Source organism: Varanus komodoensis, unplaced genomic scaffold (assembly GCF_004798865.1).
Source record: "Varanus komodoensis strain SLA01 unplaced genomic scaffold, ASM479886v1 scaffold21, whole genome shotgun sequence".
Classification (NCBI taxonomy): Eukaryota; Metazoa; Chordata; class Lepidosauria; order Squamata; family Varanidae; genus Varanus; species Varanus komodoensis.
The window spans coordinates 1,187,254-1,210,109 of record NW_025335589.1 but is presented as its reverse complement, the minus strand read 5'-3'; the positions used below and the strand labels follow the sequence as shown (position 1 = coordinate 1,210,109).

Genomic DNA, 22,856 nt, shown 5'->3' with positions numbered 1-22,856 from the left:
GGCCGTGGTCGCGGACCTCGATGACCAGCTCGTAGGGCCGCTGCGCGTCGCGCTTGGCGGGCACCTTGCGCGCCGTGCGCAGCTCGCCCGTGCGCCAGTCCATGCGGAAGAGGCTCGCCTCGTTGCCGCGCACGATGCTGTAGGTGAGGCGCGCGTTCTCGCCGTCGTCCGCGTCCACGGCCGCCACGCGGGTCACCAGGTAGCCCGGCTCGGCGCCGCGGGGCAGCACCTCCCGCGCCGGCGTGCCGTTGCGACCGGGCAGCGGGCTGACGATGGCGGGCGCGTTGTCGTTCTGGTCCACCACCACGATGTTGACCGTGGCGTTGCCGGCCAGCGCCTCCTCGCCGTCGGGCTCGTCGCCCCCTCCGGCCGCGTCACGGGCTTCCACCTGGAAGCTGAACTCCTTGAGCTGCTCGTAGTCGAAGGAGCGCAGCGCGTAGAGGAAGCCGTTCTCGGAGTTGATGGATACGTAGGTGAAGACCGACATGCCCTGGATCTGGCTCTCCAGGATGGAATAGGCCAGCTGCGCGTTGGCGCCCTGGTCGCGGTCCGTGGCGCTCACGGCGTAAATGTACGCGCCGGGCACGTTGTTTTCGCTCACGTACACCTGGTAGACGGGCTGCGAGAAGCGGGGCGCGTTGTCGTTCACGTCGCTGACGCGCACCTGGATGGACTTGCTGGTGCTCAGCGCCGGCTCGCCCAGGTCCCGCGCCACCACCGTCAGCGTGTAGGCGTCGCCGCCGGGCTGCTCGCGGTCCAGGGGCCCCTCGGTGACGATGGTGTAGTAGTTCTTGAAGGAGCTCTTGAGGCGGAACGGCGCGTCGCCCTGCAGCAGCTCGCACTGCACCTGCCCGTTCTCCTCGGAGTCCCGGTCGGACACGCTGAACAGGGCCACTACGGTGCCCGGGGCCGCCGCCTCGCTCACCGCCTCCTTGACGGTCGAGAAGCTGATCTCGGGCGCGTTGTCGTTGGCGTCCAGCACCCGCACCAGGACCTTGCAGTGGGCGGGCACGGCGTTGGGCCCCAGGTCCTTGGCTTGCACGTACACCTGGTAGACGCTGCTCTCCTCGTAGTCCAGCTCGCCGTTGACCTCCAGCCGGCCCGTCCGCGGCGAGATGCCGAACAGCTCCCGCGCGCGCGCGGAGATGTGGCTGCTGAACGAGTAGATGATCTCGCCATTCTGGCCCTCGTCCGGGTCGCTGGCGTTGAGCTGCAGCACCAGCGTGCCGGGCGGCGAGTTCTCTGGCAGCGAGACGGTGTAGACGGGCTGCTCGAAGGCGGGCACGTTGTCGTTGGAGTCCAGCACGCGGATGGTGAGCAGGGCTGTGCCGGTGCGCTGCTGAGGCTGCCCGCCGTCCACGGCGGTCAGCACGTAGCGGTGCACCGCCTGCTGCTCGCGGTCCAGCGGCTTGGAGAGCACCAGCTCCGCGAAGCGGTTGCCGTCGGGCTGCGTCTGCACGTCCAGCGAGAAGTAGCTGTTGGGGGTGATCTCGTAGGTGCGCAGCGAGTTGGTGCCCACGTCCGGGTCGAAGGCGCTTTCCAGGGGGAAGCGGGTGCCCGGGGTGGCGCTCTCCGAGATCTCCACGGTGAGGTCGGGCTCCGGGAAGGCGGGAGGGTTGTCGTTGATGTCCAGCACCTCGATTTCCACGCGGAAGAGCTCTAGCGGGTTCTCCAGGAAGACTTCCAGGTGCAGCTGGCACGACGGGCTCTGCTTGCAGATCTGCTCGCGGTCGATCTTCTCATTCACGTACAGCACGCCGGTCTCCAGGTTGAGGTCCAGGTAAGGGCTCCGCGAGTTGGGCACTGTCTGGAAGCGGCGAGCGGAAAGTTTTGTAATGTCCAAGCCCAGGTCTTCGGCGATATTCCCCACGAACGTGCCATGCTCTTGTTCCTCCTGCACCGTGTAGTGGAGCTGCGAAAAGGCTCCCTCCACCATCCAGATTAAGGCAAAGAGGAATAGCACGACCATCTCCAAAAGGGGAAAGAGATTCCCCCCCTCCCCGACACCAGCACTTCCTCCTTCTCCGAAAAGCCCCCTCCTCCTCCTTCGAGAAGCACAGTGCCTGTGTGTGGGGTGCGGGGAGGAGCGAGGTTTACAAAGGATTTGTGATCATTCCTTTCTCTCCATTCTCTCCTTTCTCCCCCATCGCCTTCCTTTAAATGGGGTTTAAGACAAAACAGGACTGGTGGGGGAGGGAATATCACCCAAGACGGGTGCGGGGAGACGCCGAGCTGAGCTCCCGCCTCATCGGTGCGATCTTCGCAAGAAAGGGCCAACTACAGGCAATAGGTAGGTGGCTATATAGACACAGGAGCCCGATTTAATTTATTCCCAGAGTCCTGGCACTGCACCGCGGCAGGCGGAGAGGCGGTGGAGGCAGCGATAGCAAATCCCGGGGAACTGGTGTGTTTCAAGATTGTCCTCGGTTTGACTTCCTGACGGGAGCAGGAGGGGGAAAAGCTGCCGGAAGAACCGATGGGCATGCCCCCTTGAGATGAAGAAAAACACATTAAAGACAGGAAAAGACTCTCTTTTTACAAAAATGAAAGAAAAATGAAAATCAGCCACCAAATATTGCAGCCATCGAGAGGATGTAATCGGGGGAGGAAAAAAAGGCAGAGAGCAGCTCGGCAACCCCAAACTTTAATTCCCTGAATTTCTCGGGGGCTGAGCTGAGATTCTCTTAGATCTCCCTCGCCAGGTCTTCCTTTCATGCCTTTTCTCCGAGCACCCTCATTTTTCTCGCTAACGAGGGTCCGGATGAGCTTCCTTCTACTCTCTCCTTTGCTACCTCTGCCTTTCAGGCACATTCACTGATTCGGCTGCTTGCTCTCGCTCTCCTCCCGTCCCAGCTCTCGCTCCTGTGATCTCTGCTGGCAGTTTCTGAGCTCCGAGCGCTCGGCTTTTCTGTTTTTGCGCAGCGACCTGCTCCTGCCAACCAATCGCGTCGCAGTTTCAGCCCTAGGGCGGCAGCCCATTGGATATGCCGCACGTCCAGCAGCCTCCGTCACGGAGAATGGAAAAGGAGGGAGGGAGGGAGAATCCGCTGCTCTCTTCTCCGAGTGAGAGTGTGTGTGCGTGTGTGTGTCTGTCTATAGCAGAGAGAGAATAACCCTGCCACTCCCGAAGCGCTTGCTGGGGAATCTCTGCCTCGGAAAGTTACTATTCCCCTGTTGCAGTTACTGAGCAAGGAGATCACCTCTCGTCATCGATGCAAACCATGACGCTAATAAACAAGCTTCTCCGTGGAGATGGAATTTCCACCTGCTGCCGACTTTCCCTTTCGTCTTGGCCTGTTTCCGCGCACACACGGCACACTTTTGTGTGTATGGGGGGTTGGGGACCTAATAAACAAGGAAAACTTGAGGTGTATTTTCCTTGTGTCTTTTCCTCGGGCTCCAATTTTCCTTTGTCCGACACGTATTGCGTATGTAACACGGAAAGCCACATCGGCGAGTCTGATTTTCCACCGAGTACCCGAAGCCTCGGGGGGTGCGGGGAGGTCTTCTCAGTAACGCTTGGATGTAGCATTTGCTCCTTAATCGATTTCTCACTGAGCAAGCTGCTAGACAGAGAGAAACCGGAAAACTAAACGTGATGATAGGGCGGCGCGGGGTGGGGGGTGTCTTCACAGGTCGCTTAGGCCGTGGCCAACGACGAAGAGTCTTGCGCAACCTTAAAGACTTAGCAGATACATTTTTGCATCAGTTGCAAGCCACGAAGTTAACTTTAAGAATGCCCACAGACTGACTGAGTTTAAGTATACTGGCTTAATATTGCAGTGCAAGACGATTCTCTTCAGAATTAAGTCTCTTACCGAGCCCAAGAGGGCTTACTCCGGTAAGTGGGCATAGCTTGCAACTGAAATCACAGGCAGCGGCTCCTGGATCAACAGATTCGGTGGCAACCAATGGTCTGTGTTTGAATTACAGGTGAGAGGAAAGGAGGTTCCCCCTCCCTTTCCTTTGGGGCAAGCCCCCTTTGCTGCAGCTTTGGAAAAGCTGGATGGAGGCCATCTAGCTATAATAGGGTGGGGGTGCGAGGAAGCGAGGCTTGCAGATTCCATTGATGGCTTGCCAATCTGCCCACCCTCCAAAAAAATTCAAGCTATGCAAAAAACTCTATCTGAAACACATTTACTCTCAAGTAAGTCCCACCAAGTTGCACAGCTCTTTTTAACCCAGGCTTTAATGAATAGCCAAAATGTGCGGGGGTCGTGGTTTTGGAAAACGTTCCGATCAAGTATGACTGCTTACTGGCGCAACCCTTCATTAAACCCCTCGGAAAGCGTGCTCGTAGCTGCTCCGCTTGGCTCGCCCGCCTGAATTCATGCGGCGACTTCAAGCGCCTTTACGCAGAGGAATTGTACTATAGCAACTGAACGTAGGTACTCTCTTGGTGAAACGCTACCCGGCGTCTTACATATTTATCCTTGAACTTGCCGGAGCAGTGGAACACCTGAGGCTAAAGTCGCTCTCCGCAAGAGCATCGCGGCTCTGGAAGGGGCGGGCGTTCCCCGCACTCCCCTCCCGCGACGTGTCACAGTTTACCCGATCTAAACCCCGCTGGAAGGGGCATCGAAGAGAAAGACTGCCATCGACACAAGAGGGTGTGGAGCGGCGCAATAGGGCCTCCGGGGCAAGGATCCTCACGCTGTTTTGCAGCGCAATCCTGTGGACGTCTGCTCAGAAGGGCTCCGTGGGGCTCACTTCCGAGCAGACGCGCCGGGGTTGCGCAAACTTCAGCGAGGGCGCTCTGAGGCAGAGGGCGGAGGCTTGCAGCATACGGGTTGATGCCGGGGAGATTCGAGCGCCCGGAATTTCCGCGCACGCGTTCCTCCCAAACCAGTGCAGAGCCTCCTGGAAATGGCCGCTAACCACGAAAGCCTGCACGTATCTACTCAGAAGTAAGCCCCTGTGGGTCCAAGCGTGCAGCCTGAAAGGGATCGCCTATCCACAGTCCTGAGCAACGGTGCGATCCTATACGTGCCTACCCAGAAGAAAGCCCCGCTGCATGCATTAGGACTTGCTCGCAGCCAAGGCTAGCTTGGACTGCAGCCTGCTGCTACTTCCAGTTGCTGCGAAGCTGTTTGTAAATGGCAGCTCCCTCCCCATAATCTGCACTATAACCTGCACGGAGCGGAAGGGATTCACACATTAGAAGCCGGCTAGAATCCGGGTCTAGTGGAGATGGCCCCGACAGTGTCTAGCGACAAGCGCTGGGTGTTTCTCTCCCCAGGCAGTATCATTTGGGACGCAAGCACTAATTTCATAATAAAAGAAAAGCCACTCCTTCGGCAAATGCCGGGGCAAACGATCCAATTCCTCGCGTTCCCTTCGAGCACAGCGTTGGGATTTAAGGCCCTTTACGCCTTGGCTCTAAGCCCAAGCTGTCGTTCGGGCAGCGGGTCCATTTGCCCATTAGGATGTAAAGCGTCATAAAGGTTTCCGGAAAGCATATTTGTATAGCATTTGCAAGATCAAAGAGTATGGGGGGATCTCTAGACGCGTCAAAGCGCACTCCCGGTGTCAAGCGTAGCTGTGCGTGGCTCCCCTCCTGCTGGGAAAAGAATTTGGCCAAACGTCGCCTCCTCGCCGCCACCGTCTCCCTACCGCCGCCGGTTTCTAAACATCCGTCCCTGCCTATCCGCTGCTCCCTTCTCCCTGCAATCGTTTCTCCTCCTCGCCCCTTTTTTATGTTTTGGCACGTGAATGGGTCCTGTCTGTGAGCATTTACACCCTGGGCTGCCAGGCGACCGGGGGAGGTGGTGTCGAAAAATGGCTAGTTCTTTTGCAGCTGCAGTCGATTTACCGACGGCCACCGCAAGCCGGAGCGAAAGCCTCTGCAGCGTCACACGCTGCTGCTGGTGATGGAGCTGGTGGAGGGTGGGTGGCAGCGCAAGAGCGATCTGTGGAAGGGGGACGGTAGCGTAGATCACAGCCAGAGCCGCCTTTATTGCTTGATTTACTTATGCTAAAAGGGAGAGAAAAGACCTTCGATTCCGGCAGCCTGGCCGAACTGGAAGCTGTGTGCGCGCTTGAGAAACACACACACACACGAGTTAATGCTCATTCGAGTTGATCTTTTCTGCTCTAAAATGCCGTATGGCTGGCTGAACAGATTGTTCCATGGAGAATACCTGAGGCCAGTGTTGTTGTTCATGATTATTATTTACTTTTGAAAGGAAACTTTCTCCAAATGCAGTCGAATTCTCTTCTCGAAAACTGGAACGCTTAAAGGGGGGGAGGTGGGAAGGTGGCGCGGGAGGGAAAGGAGGATGTGCCACGGAAGGACAGACGGGTCTGGAAGTAAATAATCCCGACCGTAGCCACACTACAACGTTAAGGGTTTTTTCCCCAGCCGGAGGACGGCGAGAGCCGAGCACGCGCTCCGCTTCGCAAATGTAAGCAGCAGGCTCCTCCTAGCGACCAGAGGGAGTCACTGCAGAAGGCGTGACTTTCCGTCTGTGTGCGCGCACGAGTGCGCGCGCTAAAAAAACTAGATTCCCCCCCCCCCTCTCCGCCTCTTTCTCTCCCGCGGACGACGAGGCACTGCGCCGCGGTTGGTGGCTCAAAGGCGCTCCAGGAGCCTCGTCAGTTCGAAACACGTTCGCGCATCCCTCCTGTAAGAGCCGTTTTGCAGCCTCGCTTCTTCAGCCGCCGGTCAGTGGCGAGCGGAGGCAGGCTGCCCCCGAGCTGCAGGGAAGCTCCGCATGCGGCTGCAGTGCATGCGGCTGATTCCTTGCGGGTGAGGTCTGCCCTCGCTTCCCCTGCAGTTCTCCCAGGAGCGCGTCCCCGCCCTGCTGCCCCTTCCTTGCTGAGCCCTGCTCGTACCGGCATCTCCTGCTGCCTGTGCCTGCTCCTTGGACATCCCGCTGCCCCGCGGATCGCTTAGGAGGGCGGGGAAGGAGCCGGAGCGGCTCGGCTGGTGCAAGGGTTACGCGCGCTGGAGACGCTGCGTTGCCTTTCGAGGAGCGCGGTAATGACAGCGCGGCGGCGGCCCCGCTCCCCCTCTTCCGCAGGAGAGTAGCCCATCGATGCCGCCCTGGGCAGGCGTGCGCCGAGGAGGCGAGCCCGCAGAAACAGTGGCCGCCCACCTTCGCTCCTCGGGGCGGCGAAGACTGGAGGGGCTGCGCGCGTCTCCCCCGCCTCTCCGGTTCACGTTGCCTTAGTAAGGTGGCCGCGCTTGGGGGTTCGTCCTGTTAAGCATCCCTTGGCAATCTCCGCAAGATGTGTTGGAATGCAACCTTCGTCGTGCCAAGGATGATAGCTGGGGAGGATGGGATTTGAGCTCACCATGCAGGGAGGGCGCCGTGTTGGGGAACCCTCTGTTAAGGTCCTCGTGGTTCCTTTTCATTCTTTCTAAAATACGACCCTGTGACTTCCTCCAGCCTTGCCATAAAGTCAAAGTGGTGGACAGGGGGACCGGCCTGCCTTAGGTACACTCTGGGAAAAAGGCAAGGGGGCAGTTTCTTAACATCTGAATAAATAACTGCTCTGCTCCTGCTCGTGGTGCTTTAACATGACTTGAAAGCAATCTGTTTCTCAATCCCCTTATTATTGCGGCATTCTTGGAGCCTGGCGAGAGACATTTTTTCCTAGTAATTGAGGAAAAATAGGAAATCCAGATGGGGTAATAAAAAGAAAAGAGGGAAAAAAGATGGCCTGAGTAGGATAATTAACCAATAAACAATGGGGAACAAGGGGCAAGGGAAATGAAAGCGTCTCTTCGGGGAAATGCATGCTAGAAGAGAGTACAAGGAACATTCAAGTAAGAGATAGGAAAGCCCTGGTAGGAAACATACTGCTCATTGACCAGATGGGGTATCAATTCCCAGAAGTGCAGAAACTCGAGATGTATCCCGCCATTCGCTTAATTCACTTTCTGGATCTCCCTTCCCTTATTAAGAAGGCACTGATTCAGTGCACATAATCCCTGCGACCGACGACGTGTACCAGAGGGTCTGCACATATTACAGGGGCTCCATCTAGCCCAGCATTCTGTTCCCGCACTGGCCAACCACCTGCCTGTGGGAAGTCCAGATGTAGGGCTGGAGTGCCACGGGACCATCCAGCTAGTGATAGTACACGGGCATGCCACCTCTGATACGGGAGGTAACATAGAGCCCTCAGGACTAGTAGCCACCTCCCGGTAGCCTTTTCCTCCATATTCTTGCTTAGCCCCTCTTTAAAACCATCCCACTTGGTTTAAGGCTACACCTTGTGGCAGCAGATTTCATCTCTTGACTGTGTACCATGTGAAGAAGGACTTTGTTTTATCTTTCCTGAATCCACCAATCATTTCCATGGGGTGACTCCAAGTTCCAGTTTTATGAGAGGGAGAAAAAGGACCCCCCATCCACTTTTACCACCTCACATATACTTGTGTGCACTTCTGTCACCTGCCCCCTTACGCACCTTTTCCGCTAAGCTAAGCAGCCCTTTCCTCGCGATCATTTTGTTATGTGTTTCCGATGCCACAGTATCCTTGTCTTAGGTATGCTGGGCTTACTGTGGGCTCTGAGATAGGTGCTGGATGTGCTGTTAGCATTAAAATGTTCAAATGGAAAGGACAGTAATGAATGAGAAATAAATAATGTCTCATAAAATAGGTGCCTGTTTCCCTGCTTTCTCTACTAGTTTATGTCAAAGCTTTGAACCAGAAAAAACCAAAAGCTCCCATGACAGATGTGACATCTTTACTAGGCAGCCCATTGGCTGGCTCATACATGCATGCTGTTTACTGCAGCATTTGCAGTTTAACCCCTCCGCATGCTTATTCACATTCCATCTGGGTTAATGTGGCTCACTCCCACATAGATGCACATGGGTTGGTTCTCCTAGTGATTCATCGCTAGTATGATGTTCAGGTACTGATGTTCAAGTACAGCAGACTTCCACCATTTCAGACACCACATATCCCATCAATGTTCTGAGTAACCAAATGATCAGAAATCAGCCAACTGAAGATGCACCAAACGAACAAGAACAATTTTGCAGCCTTTTCACCTATTTCAAAATTGGCTATTTAATTAGGTACATGTGGGGGTGGGGGATGCAAAATTCTTTTGAAAAGAAAGGAGAGTTGGGGCCTTTCTCCAGAAAGCTGTACTCCAAGATATTTTTTGAACTGGATGCATTGGTGAATCATCTTTATGGAGTTATTAAACTGTAAATGAGAGTGATGGTGGTAGATGTTTAGAACATATGCATAATGGGTTTCGTTTCTGGGTAGGTGGTGATGCAGTGATATGAAACTCTGCTGTTGGACCATTGCATTTTATATATCTTCATGGGATTTCCTTATTTTCTTTTAGGCACATTTAAAGGTGCCTCTTCCAAGAAAAAGACTGCCTATCTCCCAAGGAAAATATTTAGTGCAAGACACACATGCATGTGCATTTTGTCTTCCTGATCAACACTTCAGCACATTCCCCCTTGCAAAGAGAGGAATGCCGTAGCCAGATTTTCTCATGCATCTTTGCAGATGTCTAAATATGGTGGCAGTTTCTTTGCAGTCTTTCTCAGAGCAGCAAGCTAGCAACTGGATGTGGATAGCTGGATCCTGTACTGCAGAAAAACAAGCTGATAAGGGGTGGGTGGGAACAGGTCACTAGTCCTGAAGATATTGGTTGTCATGTGAGTCATGATGAGAGTCAACAAGTTCATCTTTTATTTTACTTTCCCACATTTTTTTAAAAATAAAGAGAATAGTGTGGTCTCTATTTTTTCACCACCACATCTGTATTTTCATTGACGAGGTTTGATTATGCCATACTCCAAATTTTACTAATGATGTAGATGATGAAAAGCTAATGATTGGCTCACATGTGTTAAGCCATGGTGGTTTATAAGTTATGGGTAGCAGTTGCGTTATCTGAATGCCTCATGCACAAGCACAGCACATAAGCATAACATACAGACCAGTTGCAATCTGGTGCACAGCCCATTTAACATGCAAATAATGTTCTCCTGCTATTCCCTATCATTTCCATGCAGTCGCGGGGAAGGATACATTCCCACTAGATGTCATCTAATATGCATAAGCAAGGCATCTGGTAAATGAATGCTGTAAGCTGCTAAGGGCATTCTTCTTATCTATCTCTTCTCTCTATTTGTCCAAGCTCCATGCTAGGGTACTTCGTTCTCATATAGTCTCAGTTGTCAGGCAGGGCTGGGCTGCATTTTGTTAAACTCTAAATAGTGAATTAAAAGCACTGATGATCTGAAGCAGTCCCCTAATGCAAAATGACAAATTGCACTTAGGCAATACATGAACAAGAAAATGATTTATGGATTTCCACGATGGTCTGAGCAAATGAAGGCAATATGAATTATACATCCTAATGCTCACTATATCATTTTCTAATAATACTGTTGCAGCTGTGATACCATACATGGCTTTCTTCAATAGGGGCTATTGATTAATAAAAAGTCCAGGCCTAGTTTTACAGCAGGCATGCCTTTCTCCCTTAAAATTAAAAAAAAGGAAGATTAAAAAAACTCAATACCAAATGGGGGTTTCTGTTTTACGTTATTTATTTCTTCATTTCTGAAGCAAGTGACGAAAATCGACCCCAGCGCCACAGTTCCTGTCAGCTCCTCCATATGTCATCCTTTTAGGCGGCAATTACTTCGACAAATGAAGACTAATCTTTTGCAAAACCGCATTTTGCTCCATGCTGCCACTTAGAAATGCAAATAAATGGTTCCAGGCTGGTAAATCCACCTTTCAGATTGAAATGGAAAATTAGCAACAGATTCCTCTCTCCCCTGTAAAGTGCTTTGGTCTTGATCATCATTTGTCTCCATTGCCTCCAGGAAATGTTTTCCTCCAATTATCCAAGGATTTGGATCCAAGAAAAAGATGATTTTCAGCATGGCATTAATTAAATATGTTTTGTTTTATTTTCATTGAAGAAGTTTATGTGTCAGCCAATAGCATTTTGTGTCTGTTCATATTCTGTCACAGTTTTTCTTTCTGGGCACCTTGCTTGTCGATAGCAGGGTCCCCAACTGTTTTGGACCCTGTGGGGATTTTGGGGAATTTGAGAAGCTCTTGCGAGCACCATCACAAAATGCCTAATCAGTGGATCACCATTTACCTATTGCTTTCATGGGTGTTTGGCTGAATCTTATTCATCAAAATTTTTTTGTTTCATGTATATTGGATGCCACAGCTTCTGTTTAAGAACAACACCTCTAAGTCAGCTAATTTCTTGTCAGCAATGCAGTTAATTCTTCTTCTGAATAAATGTTTTGCTAATGTCCAGTAGCTCTGTCTTTTTGAGGAAAGGTTAATAGATAAATTTTGCATTGGAACTGTCTTCAACATTCCTTAATGCTCATTTTTTAAAAGTTACTTTTCTGCTTCATGGAAATTAGCAGTGTTTAGATTAGATTAGAAATGATCAGTGTGAATGAATTCTCTGCACCCTTTTGACAACTGTGGGTACAATCCAATGGCTTTGCAACACTGTCTGGGAGACCATAGCATACTTTGAAGTCCTAGCACTGGGAGTCCGAGTGGTGCTCAGATTCTGATGGCCAAACTCCATTCCAATGCTTCTTGCAGCCAACACAGAAAGAACTACATTGGTTGCCTCCCTAGCAGTGGAAATGCTCTTTGGGAGTTGGGAGGGGGCATGATGGGGGATGGGGAGAGAAGGAGGTTGGGACTGGCTACTTATGTGGATTGATGCTGATGTTTCAGCCTCCTTCCCCTTCCTGATGATTTATCTAGATGGCTGAAGAAGTCTGTCTAGATAAAAAGCAAGGGTACAATGCTGGTAGAGATCTTTACTGCCATACCTTGCTCTAACCTTGCTCCTAGTTCAGAGGTTTCCGTTCATCTAGGGCGAAGGTACAGGATTGCACCCTAAAAGTCTGATATTACAACCCTGGAAGGATAAACACTTACCACTTACAACACAATGGACTGAGGAATTTGCAGCATTTTCAGTATATGTATAAGTTGCATATGGAAGTCCACTTTAAATAGGCAATTATTTGGATGCTTGGTCAACTTAAGAAGCAACTTTGCAATTGCTAAAAAGTAGTAAGCATTTCATACAAATTCATGTTCTTATTTTTTACAGAGGGGAAAATTAAAAAGCAGGGTGACCATGTGCACCCCATGGAGGACTGCTCTGTGGACACTACTTGGGTATCCCTGCTCAGTAGGATCTGAAAGTATTCTCATTATTCTCAATGAGCAGCAGATGAAAGGATGGGGGGAAAGTCACATGATGCCTCTTGATCTTGTTTTTTGTTTTGCTTTGTTTTTGTTTTATTTCAATTGGTCTTAAAAGGGGAAAGGAATTTGAAACAATTGTTTCCTTCCTCTTCATGCTTAAATTCAAGGAGAAGTTATCAATTGAAGTTAACTTCCATGAGTTAATAAACTGTGTATTCTGGCATGAAAAAGTCTTGTGCATATAAGTTACTTAGTAGGCTACTCTGTATTTTTTTATATTCTGCTTTAAATGCCACATACTACCCTATCAAACCTAGAACAGATGCATTAAAGAGATATGTGTAAATAAGAGCTAATTATTCCACTATCAAAACACAAAACAATTTGCAGTGTCTTTGCAGAACCAGGGATGCTGAATGTATCTCAAAGCTCATCTAGTCAACCCCCCTGCAAATGGGAAAAATTTACTGCAGTGACATCCCTGATAGATGGACATCTAGTTTCTGCTTAAAAGCCTTTAATGAAGAAGAATCCAGTGACTTCTAGTGTGGTCTGTTCCATTGTCAAGCTGCTTATACCATCAGGAAGTTCCTCTTAGTGTAAAATCCCCCATTCGTGTTTGAATTTTAATCTCTGGAGGAAAAGAAGACAACTTGCTCCATTCTCTATGAGATAGCTGTTCAGATATATGAAATTTGCTATCATGTCACCTCTTGACTATCTGTTTTCCGGCTAAACATCCCTTGTTCCTTCAATCTTTCCTCAAAGGACTTCGACTCTGAAAACCTCATCATTTTTGTCATCCTCCTTTTGACATGATGCAGAATATCCTAGCAGATATGTGAAAGAGTGAACCTGTTTTGTGATTCAGTCAAAATAAGCCTGGCCATCCACACTGATGTGCCACAGAAACTAGATCAAAGTCATCTGGTGGTTAGAAAATGGTCATGTGAACTTGCTGCAGAATGGTGAACTGCAGAAGCTAAATAAAATTCTGCTCAAACTGAGCTGAATCAGTTTGTCATTTCCCTCTAACAGGAAAATCTAATATGCACTGCATAATCTATATTTTGAGCTAAGACAAGTCAATAGTAATTGGTAATTGCTGATTAGCATTAGTTAAAGAATTTTAAAATAAAATGTTCCTAAGAGACAAACAGATTTAAGTTTAGCCCATTTTTAATGTTTATGTTTACACTGGACAGAAAATGGTCTTATTTTACATCTGTGTATTTCCAGCAAGATGGCTATTCCGGTGTACACATACAGTGAGAAAGGGGAAGCATATCAAATTGATATAAATTGTATTTAGGCGGTTTGTTAGCTACTTGAACATATTGTATTTGTGTTTTATTTTTCTTCCCTTTTCTTCTTTTTAAGGGGCTTTTTTCCTTCAGGAGAATAGAGGTGGTGAGATGGAAAACATTGAGCTTGTCATCTACTAAAGTGAGGGGGACACTGGTGTTAATCTTCTGTTAATGTGTTTGTTACATCCTGATATGTTTTACATACTTGAGCAAGCATGCCTATCTTTTAGCTGTTCACTGTGCTAAGCGATTTTTGGTATGACCTGTTGCTTGCAAACAGAAATGCCTTGCTCCATTAGATCAAGACCAACCTAGTTCAGTGTGCGTTTCAAGCATCCAAGCAACCATAGGTGCTCAGGGAACACTGAAAATTGCTACAGGTGGCCTGTAGTCTAAATTTTACACAATAAAAACATGGGGGCAGGGGGGAGGGAAGCATTCCTACTTTAATGTTAATGATTAGACTTTTGTGCATTACATTGATTCCTGTGAGAATATGTAATAACCTTAAGATCAATAATTAATCCTTATTAGTTATTTATAATAATAAATAATTATACCAACATTGAAGAACTTCAGGACCAGGGGAGTAAATCCAGCCCACCAGAAGTTCCAGTCTGGCCCTCTGGGCTTTCCCGCACAGTTGTTTCCCAGGGTTTGGGCAGCTTTTCCCAATTCCAAAAGGTTGAATGCCTTGTATAGGGCTTACTTACCGGCAGGAGGAGCTTTGAGCTACAACGTGCTGCCATTTTGTATATTTTGGCTCTGCTGCCTTTGCCTTCAGCAGCATGCACCACTGGATCCCTACCCCCTCAATCTTCTACAAACTGGAATGAAGTCCAGACTCTTACAGTGTTTCACCTGCTGTGTACTAAGGACCGTGTAAGTTGAGTAAGTGTAACCAGGATGGCATCTGCCCAGAAGGAGAAATCAGCAAGCACAGGGAAGCACCAAGTGTTGCAGAAGTGGGAACAAAAAATTAAGGTGAAAAAAACTTGGAAGGAAGTCCCGCAGACAGTCCAATTAGGACTGAGCACACGCAATGGCTAGGGAACAAAGACAGACCATAGGAATGAAAATCAATGAGGAAGGGGAATGGACTATCCAATACATTCCGTTCAACTATGTAATTTATTTGTCCAGAGCTATCTAAATATATTTCCTCCAACTTACTGCAATTTCTGGTCAAGAACATTGCAAGCCATATAACTTATGAAACAAATCAGGGTTATGTATGTATCCAATCACTGGTTATGGCATTCATTATTGACTTCCCAATTATAATTTGAGCAGTGGGCAGTTTGCACATTATTACACCTTCAAGTTTGGATTCAGGTACCTTTGAGCTAATAAGTATATATTTCTTATGAACCTAATTCCTTTATCCATAATATAAAGTTCTGCATAAAATAAGGATTGCAATCAACAGACTTACTGAATAATCTTTTATGTGCACCCAATCTCATTTACATTGGGAAATTCTGTGCTAGATTTCATTTCTCCATTAGCACTGGTTGTGGTCTTTCTAACAGTTCTAAAATCTCTAGGGTGTCATTACTCAGCTTAATTTTAATTATCTAGACTTACAAAACAAACTCACACACCCTGGTACTGTTTTGAGAGGATTAATAACTGCTCTTAGTGCAGGAAAGACTACCAAAATCAATGATGTGATTAGGATTGTAAATAATAAGAAGCTGTTGCCATATTTTAAAAAGTTGCCTCCATGTCTAACAGCTAGATCAGTATTTTGCTGATGGAGCTCTAGGCCAAAAACCTCCCTCCTGCACTGGACAGGAAATTATCTTGGAAGGCCTAATTTACAGTTAATTATATGAGATGAGGGTCAGAGAAGGTTAACTACCCCTGCTGCCACCGATACACCTAACAAATTCTCTTTTAATTGCCAATAATGATGACACAAGAAAGAAAAGTTAAAATGGCATTCTTATACAGACTCTTTGAACCAAATGGAATTTACTTCTGTGTAAATATGCTTACTCATGTTGCATGACCTTGCGATCAGTTAATAGGAAAGAATTATGTGGTTTAAACCTTAGACCAATGGAGAAACACCCCTAAATATATATGAACTTACACAGATATGCATGCCCAATTAAGTTTTGATGAGATAGCTAGGTGGTCATTCAAGCCATCTTGATGTGTTGCTTCACTTTGCTTTGCTTTTTAAAGAGAAGTACGGGTCTTTGTGATTTTGATAAATCCACTAGCTTTTGCCAGCTAAGCTATGGCTTACTCATGAAAAGTGAACAGTTTTAAGAAGGGAATAGGAAAAAGGTTATGTTGCTGACATCTATCTTTATGACTAATCCCAACCTAACTCTTGTGATATCTTGGGCCACGGCTGTATTTTCTTCTGGAGCTTTTATATTATACCATCATTGCCACTTGTCAGTAGAAGAACGAAAATATACCAAGTGGAATGTTCTTTCATGTTCACTGCATAATGGACAATCTTATTCAGCTGCATGCTCTGTTTTCATTTCTATGACTCCAGAATTTCTCCACAGTCTTGGCTTCCTTGTATCGCATGGAGTAAGAAGGGGTGGGTCAACGGAAGGCATTATTATGTTGCAAAAAAACAGCTGCCTTCATTTTTGTACAATTCCGGTTAGTTCTAAGAGGCCTGTGGTGGGTAGCTCTTAGACGCAGAGTTTAATGAACCAGAAATGTTTATTTAAGCTTCAGCTAACTCCAAAACAGCTCCGATTTCTTAGCTGCTAAATTAGTCTTCCCCATCTTGTCTGGGAAAGATGGACATTGCAGTTCAACACAATAATAGGGAAGGAAGTCAGATAACCCCTGAGTTATAATGATGCAAACATTCCTTGTCCTGTCTGTCCCATGGTCCAATCAGAAACCTTGCTAAGTTAAAAGACTTGTAGTGCATTCAGCTGCTCCTATTTCTGCTCTCTCTTTCTTTCTCCCCAACTTTATAAGCTTAAACACTGCATACAGAGAGACTATCACAATGGAAAGGAGGTTGGGGGAAAAGTTAATTTCATGCTACAGATTGACTATTAATGAATGAAATGGGGTTAATGATGTTTAGCTTTACCTCAGTAGTAAGGCCAGTGTGTGCGTGCATGCATGCATGCGTATGTTCGAGGATGTGCGTATCAATGTGAATAAGAGTGACAGAATTGGGTTATATCTTTGGGATTCCAAATGACACTTTTACGATGCCTGATGACAAGGTGACAAAGGTTTCCCATAGTGACTAGTCATTTCAGGTTAAGCACTTGAGTCCAGCTTATGTAGAAATATCCCCCCGCTCCTGCCCGGCCACCCTTAAATAACAATAAAAAAGAGACAAGGATTTTCTAGGTTCAGGTGAGCATACAAACTCACAAAACCTGTAAGAAGCTATGATTTAAAAAAAAAAAAAAACAAAACTGCAGGTTACTCTTAAAATATCTGTAAAATGAGTGGAAGATGCTTGTGAAGTTGGCAGATCAGATTATTGTAGTAAGAACCTGCATTGTTTACAATTATAAGCTGAGCATCCTTATACTGAAATTTTCAACCCATCCACAAATGGGATGCATTTTGAGCCAGCTTCTTCCCCAGGCCCTGCCTCTTTCTCCAGATGGGGAAAAATCTCATCTCTGATGTACAGCTGATTTGACATAAGAGATTTTCCCTGCTGTGCCATTCCTGTATTTCATGCAAGTTTTTAAAGTCTCCATTCATGCCACTGTTGAAATAATGGAATTCACTTCCATAAGATGTACTGATGTCTACCAATTTGAATGGCTTTATATAGGGATTGCACAAATAAATGGAGGGTAGGGCTACTGGCTACCAGTCACGATGAATATTGCCTCCAACATCAGATGCATGTTGCTGGTGAATATTAGCCAGAAGGTGCTATTGCACCTGTGTGCTGCCTGATGGCTTTTCAGAGGCACCTGGTTGGCTACTGTGCGAACAGGCGCTCGTGCCTGGTTGGTCTTTGGTCTGATCCAGCAGAGCCTTTCTTCTATTCCTTTCTGTGAAGGGAAGGGCAAAGGAAGGAAGAACCATCAGGACCATCATCTTAATTTGCTCTCTTGTAGCAAAATGTTCTCTAATGACAACATATTTCTTACATGCCTGTTTTAGTAATGTAAATAGGAAATAAAGGAACAGGAAATCATGCAATGCTGTGGGCTTAATGAACTAGTTTTCCCTTGTGACTTTGCCTGCCCTGCAGCTATCATGGTGAATATACTGACTTTATCCTCAGCAATTATGGTCTGTTCTTCTTATTAAAAAAGTATGCAACCACAAATATTTTCATATCGTATTTGTACCTACTGAATCTGAATAAATGTCAAAGTCTTGTTTGGTTTATATGTTGGACCAGTGTGTGTACAGTTAAGCAAATGTGCGGTGATGCTAAATGGTCTATGGACAATAAGAGCCAGTATCTTTTCTGCTCAGACTGGTGAGCTAATCTCACCTGGGAGATCTTAGGGAGCAGGGTGATCTGGGTGAATCCTAACGCTCAACTCTTGGGCTAATGTGTAGGTCACAGCATAGTTGCTACCTGGACTTGCACTTCTCTGAGCTACTGCAAAATAGTTCTTGACTTACAACATATCAAAAATATATTTGAAAAATGCATAGTGAGGGAAAATATATTTAGGACTGTGCATTTGGACATATACTTTACAAATGTGTTCAAGTGTGAATTTTTCAGTAGATATTTTAAAGAATCACAGAATAATATGGAAATCAGAATCAGCTTCTGGGTAAACACAAACGATAAATATATCCATCCATTTCTACCCGCAGTTCACTTGGACAGATTTTTTCCCAGATATAGCTCAGGTCAGCGGTTCAAGACTTGCTGTGGGCTCAGTTCCAGTCCAATACATTTCTTCCTTTCCATTTTGTTCAGTCAGGTTTGAAGTTTGTGTAAAGTTATATTTGAGGTTGCTAGTAATACAAACAATGCTCAAGAGCATATGGAAAATTTCAATTGCTTGACTTTCTTTCTGGGTTCAAATTATTTCAGGGTCCAAATTATATATAATTGTTTATTTTAGGCTACCTTTGAAGGTAAACCTTTGACTTGGTTAAAAATAACACAAATAAATTTTATCATTATCCAAAGTAAGTTGTTGAGTGCTACAGGGAACTGTACTTTAGGTTCTATTGCAGGGCATTTATATGAGAAGGAAGTGCAGTGACCATTTTGGTCTGCTATGGTTACACACATCTACAAGCCTAGAATGCCACCCTTCTCTCTCACACTAGTACACAATTATTTTCCCCTCTTCTTGCCATGCAAGCAATCCATCTTCTCTAAGCTGACCTCACTGACCATCATTCTGCCCAGCAGACATTCACTGCACGGCCATGAAGGTCCTTGGAATGAAGCCACGTACATCCTGAGGTAATTCCTGAGCAGAATTTGGATGGAACCTAAATGCAGGCTGATAAAGCATAAATGCCAGAATGTCAGCATAATTTCAGAAACAGTGGCAGGCAAGGAAAAGGACCGTATTGCTGTAGGGACCCTGTGGCTGTAAGTTCCTCCCCTCAAAGACACTATGAAATTGTGGTTTACAAATATTCATTTAAAACAAATCAAAAGACTCAGATGCTGTTGAATTGGAGGATTCACACTGATATCTGAAACAAGCTTTTCACACACGCACCTTTTCTTTTATCATCATATTGTAGCCTCTTCCTACCTCATCACCCATAAATTTGTATTGCCTGACAGTTATCAGAAAGAATAAAACTGAAGGCAATGCAGTAAAGCCGTAAAATAAGCAATTTTTTAAAAATGTCATTGTTTTAAAGGTAACTCCTCTGAGAACAGCAATGTTAGGGTGCATGACTCTTCCTATGTAATATATATGGAATATATTCTAAAGGGAGGCAAGCCAGGAGAAGAAGACATTGCCAACGAATGAAGCCTTGAGGTCCTAACAGGGACCCTAGGTGGGCTGCAATTGGTCCATGAACACCAATCTAAGTAAAGCTGTGAAAGAGGACAATGGGCACTTAATAGGAACTCGGTGAAGGCAAGTGGCCACCTGAATGAATAAGGCCAACATGTAAACATCCCAGCATATTTTTGCTTAAAGCCCCAATTGCTAGTAAGTAAGCCTCACAAAGGGCATTTCAAGAGGTATTTTTAGAACAAGGGGAACAGCTGCACAAAAGCTCCACAAATGACTGGTGTTTGGGGAAAGGGAGTGGGGTCAGGGGAGAAGGGCACAACCATCTTGAAAAGCCCAGAAGACTTGATTCTGAACCCTGAATGGCCAGAGAGCTCAAATGGCAGAAGCTTCTCCACTTCAAAGATCCATGCTCAAAGTATGGGTCCACAGAGGCACATGATAGGGGTGGGACCAGCAGCATATCCACTTTAAACATTTGGAGCATCTTTAAGTAGAGTGTCAGGATGGCCAGGAAGTCACAGAAGGAATGGGAGATAAATGAAGGTCCCTAATTCAGTCAGAGAAAGGAAAACAGAAGTGGCAAGCTCAATACATTAGTGCCTCATGTATTATGGAAGGTGGGGTGGAGCAGGGGCCTTCCTGACCAGGGAACATCACTTTTCATCCTGACTGAAACAGAAGATCTGACCATTCTGAGATTTCATGCATTTTAGCAATGTGTGAAGAATCCAGTTTGGTTGTGGGAGTCTGTCAGATTTTCTCTTCTAATGTCCTGAGACTCATGGCTGACTTTCTCTTTGCTCCAAGCCTGGCATGCTGAGTGTTTACACGGGCAACCAACAGGATGCAAGTCTACGTGTTATGCAGCCACAGGTAGCAGGGCTTGCTTGCTCACAGGCTGCCTGCCCACTGCCTGCCGCCCACTCGCCCACTGCACAAGCGCAGTTTTGCTTCTGCACACGTGACTTGCAGGCATTGCATACTTTGCACAAGATTAATGCAGTGCAAAGAAGGCGCCACTGCATTCCTGAGCAGCTGTGGTCTTAATCTCAGCTCAGCTTCCATTCCAGTCCAAGGCTGAGAGCTGGAAAGAAGTCTGATGAGCACAGAAGACCCAGCTTCTGGCTGGATCTTCACATTCCTAATGAATTTTGTTATTGTTTAGTCTCAGCTCTTTCTGCATGGAGCCATGTAATCAGTTGCTCCAGTACATGAAGCATACCGGGGCTCTTGCTTTTCTGAGAAAGGCAAAGGATCATTACTCCACATTGTTATTTTCTTCTCAGCTCCTTTTATGTGACTGTGCTAAGGTAACACTGGTGGTTGTTAAACAGTTGGGACAGTTGGAACAGTTGGAGGTGAAGAGAGACAGAGAAAGACAGTGTTTTTGTCTTTTCACAAGGGGCACCTCCAGAATGGTTTTGCATAGCTCTGAAACAATTGATTTCCTTCATTCGCTATTATTGGCGGTGGAGTGAATCTGACCCTTGTGGACTGGACCCAAATCTGTAGAGAACTCCCCTGCTTTTGATCAGCCTCTCATTCTTCTGCAAACAGCTGAGTGCGACTGAGTTGTGGTACGCCTGGTGCTGACTGTGCAGGGCGTTTGTTCTTATGGTTAAATGGGAAGAAGGTAGAGATTTACTAACAGATTGTATCTTTGGAAATTTTGTTTTACTTCATTGTTATTCTCTTTTCCTTCCAGCTGTTTATAGAAAGAGGATATAAAAAGAAGTTCAAGTAAATTCCTTAGAAAGAAAATGTATTTTTGCATTAAGGTATCTAAAGCCTGAGGCTAGTGTGTGGAATATATATATATATATATATATATATATATATATATATATAATGAAAGACGATCTGTTAGGCCTTATGCTACAGTAAACATCCATTTATCTCCAGGGAATGGGAAGTTAGCATAAAGTGGATAGAGGATCACAAGCTGGTAATAAACACGAGCTTATCTTCTAGTTCACATACAGATCATATGTATTAAAATGAAATCTGAATATTATTGCCCAGCCGTTTCTCCTCCTGAATTGACAAATCAATCTCACCTTTTCTATGTTTGTTTGTTTGGTTACCGTATATACTGGTGTATAAGATGATCCTTGAAACTGAAGCAAAGCAAAAATTGGGGGGTCACCAACATATACAAACAGACCCAAGTTCTGATCTTATCTTATTCATGAGCTGCCTTATATGCTGATATATACAGGTATTTTTATGAAACATATTTCTTGGTCCCTTGTTCCACACATTATTGCCATATATATCAGTATATAAGATGGCCCTTGAAACCAGAAATAGTGAAGGAAAAATTGGGGGCTATCTTATATGTCTGACATATGACAAATATCAGAAAAACAGCTCAAAATATCAACCTCACCTTATACATGAGTTGCCCTATATGCAAGTATATAGGGCAATCATTTGTTTATGGCAGGTTGATTTCAATTAGAGAGTTACCTTAGATAAAAGCAAAAATCAATACAACAACTAAAGGATGTAAAACAGAAGCAGATAAATAAGGGAATCAAGAGCTATTTCTGGTTAAAAACAGTCAGTCAGACAGACAGACAAGATATGACACTCTAAACAATTCTTGCCTAACTCAGACCCTAAAATACCCCCCTCCCCTAGGAAGAGAATTCGATACAAGGGATGCCACTACTGAAAAGCATTTTCCTGGTTTCTGCCCACCTCATTTCAAATGGAAATGATATTAGTACTCAGAAAAAGTGTGTGGGAGCTGGCCATACTCTAAAAACCTGGGTTCCTTGTCTCTGGAGGAGTGTCTCAGCAGCTATAGCATGGCTTGGAAAAACCCTTCTGAGGATGGAGAACACTCTGTCTTCAGAAGCAGAAGTCAGAGATCTACCACCACCCCTTTGCAGTTGATGCAGAGAGAACCACATAGCTTCCCCTCCAAGGCTGGAAAATCAAGCTTGGAAAAGGAGTTTCAGGGTCAGTGGGGACTAGACAGCTTCCAAAGAAGAGGAAGGGCAAGAGCAAGATGAAGATTGAAGGATGGTGAAGAAAAGATTGACTCTGCTACTCTACCTCTTACCTCGCATCATCCCATCTGGCCCCATCTTGTCCTACTTTGTCTTGTCCTGCCCTGCTTTGTTGCCTTGCCTGCCTGGTTATCCTGCCCCAAGGTACCTGCTCCTTGTTCTGTCATTTACACAGTTCTTGACCTTTGGCTTGCTGTGACTGCATCTTTGCCTCACTCCACAGCACTAGTGTTTTCTGATTTTGGTCTGTTCTGTCACTATGACTTGGACTTTACTAGTGGACTACAGGCCTTGCTAGACTTTCTTTGTCTTGGGTCTGTTGCCTGAGTTCCAGTGCATCTGCTGCTGCCGCCTGCTCCCGTTGCTCTGGACCCTGACGTGCTGCTAATGTTTCTGTTCTGCATATGTTTTGCAA

At 46.4% G+C, this 22,856-nt stretch overlaps 1 protein-coding gene across 5 annotated transcripts in view; it reads right to left on the bottom strand.

Moving 5' to 3' along the window:
- PCDH10 (protocadherin 10) overlaps window positions 1-2,266 on the bottom strand; it is a 70,043-nt gene extending 67,777 nt beyond the window's left edge. For 4 of the 5 annotated variants that reach the window (XM_044430945.1, XM_044430942.1, XM_044430944.1 and 1 more), the window contains exon 1: window positions 1-2,266. This exon is cut by the window's left edge and continues 722 nt beyond it. In XM_044430945.1, coding sequence (XP_044286880.1) covers window positions 1-1,969 — 1,969 coding nt within the window. In that variant the 5' untranslated portion in view covers window positions 1,970-2,266. The other variant, XM_044430946.1, reaches the window with a different exon arrangement.
- Window positions 2,267-22,856: the final 20,590 nt, after the last annotated feature.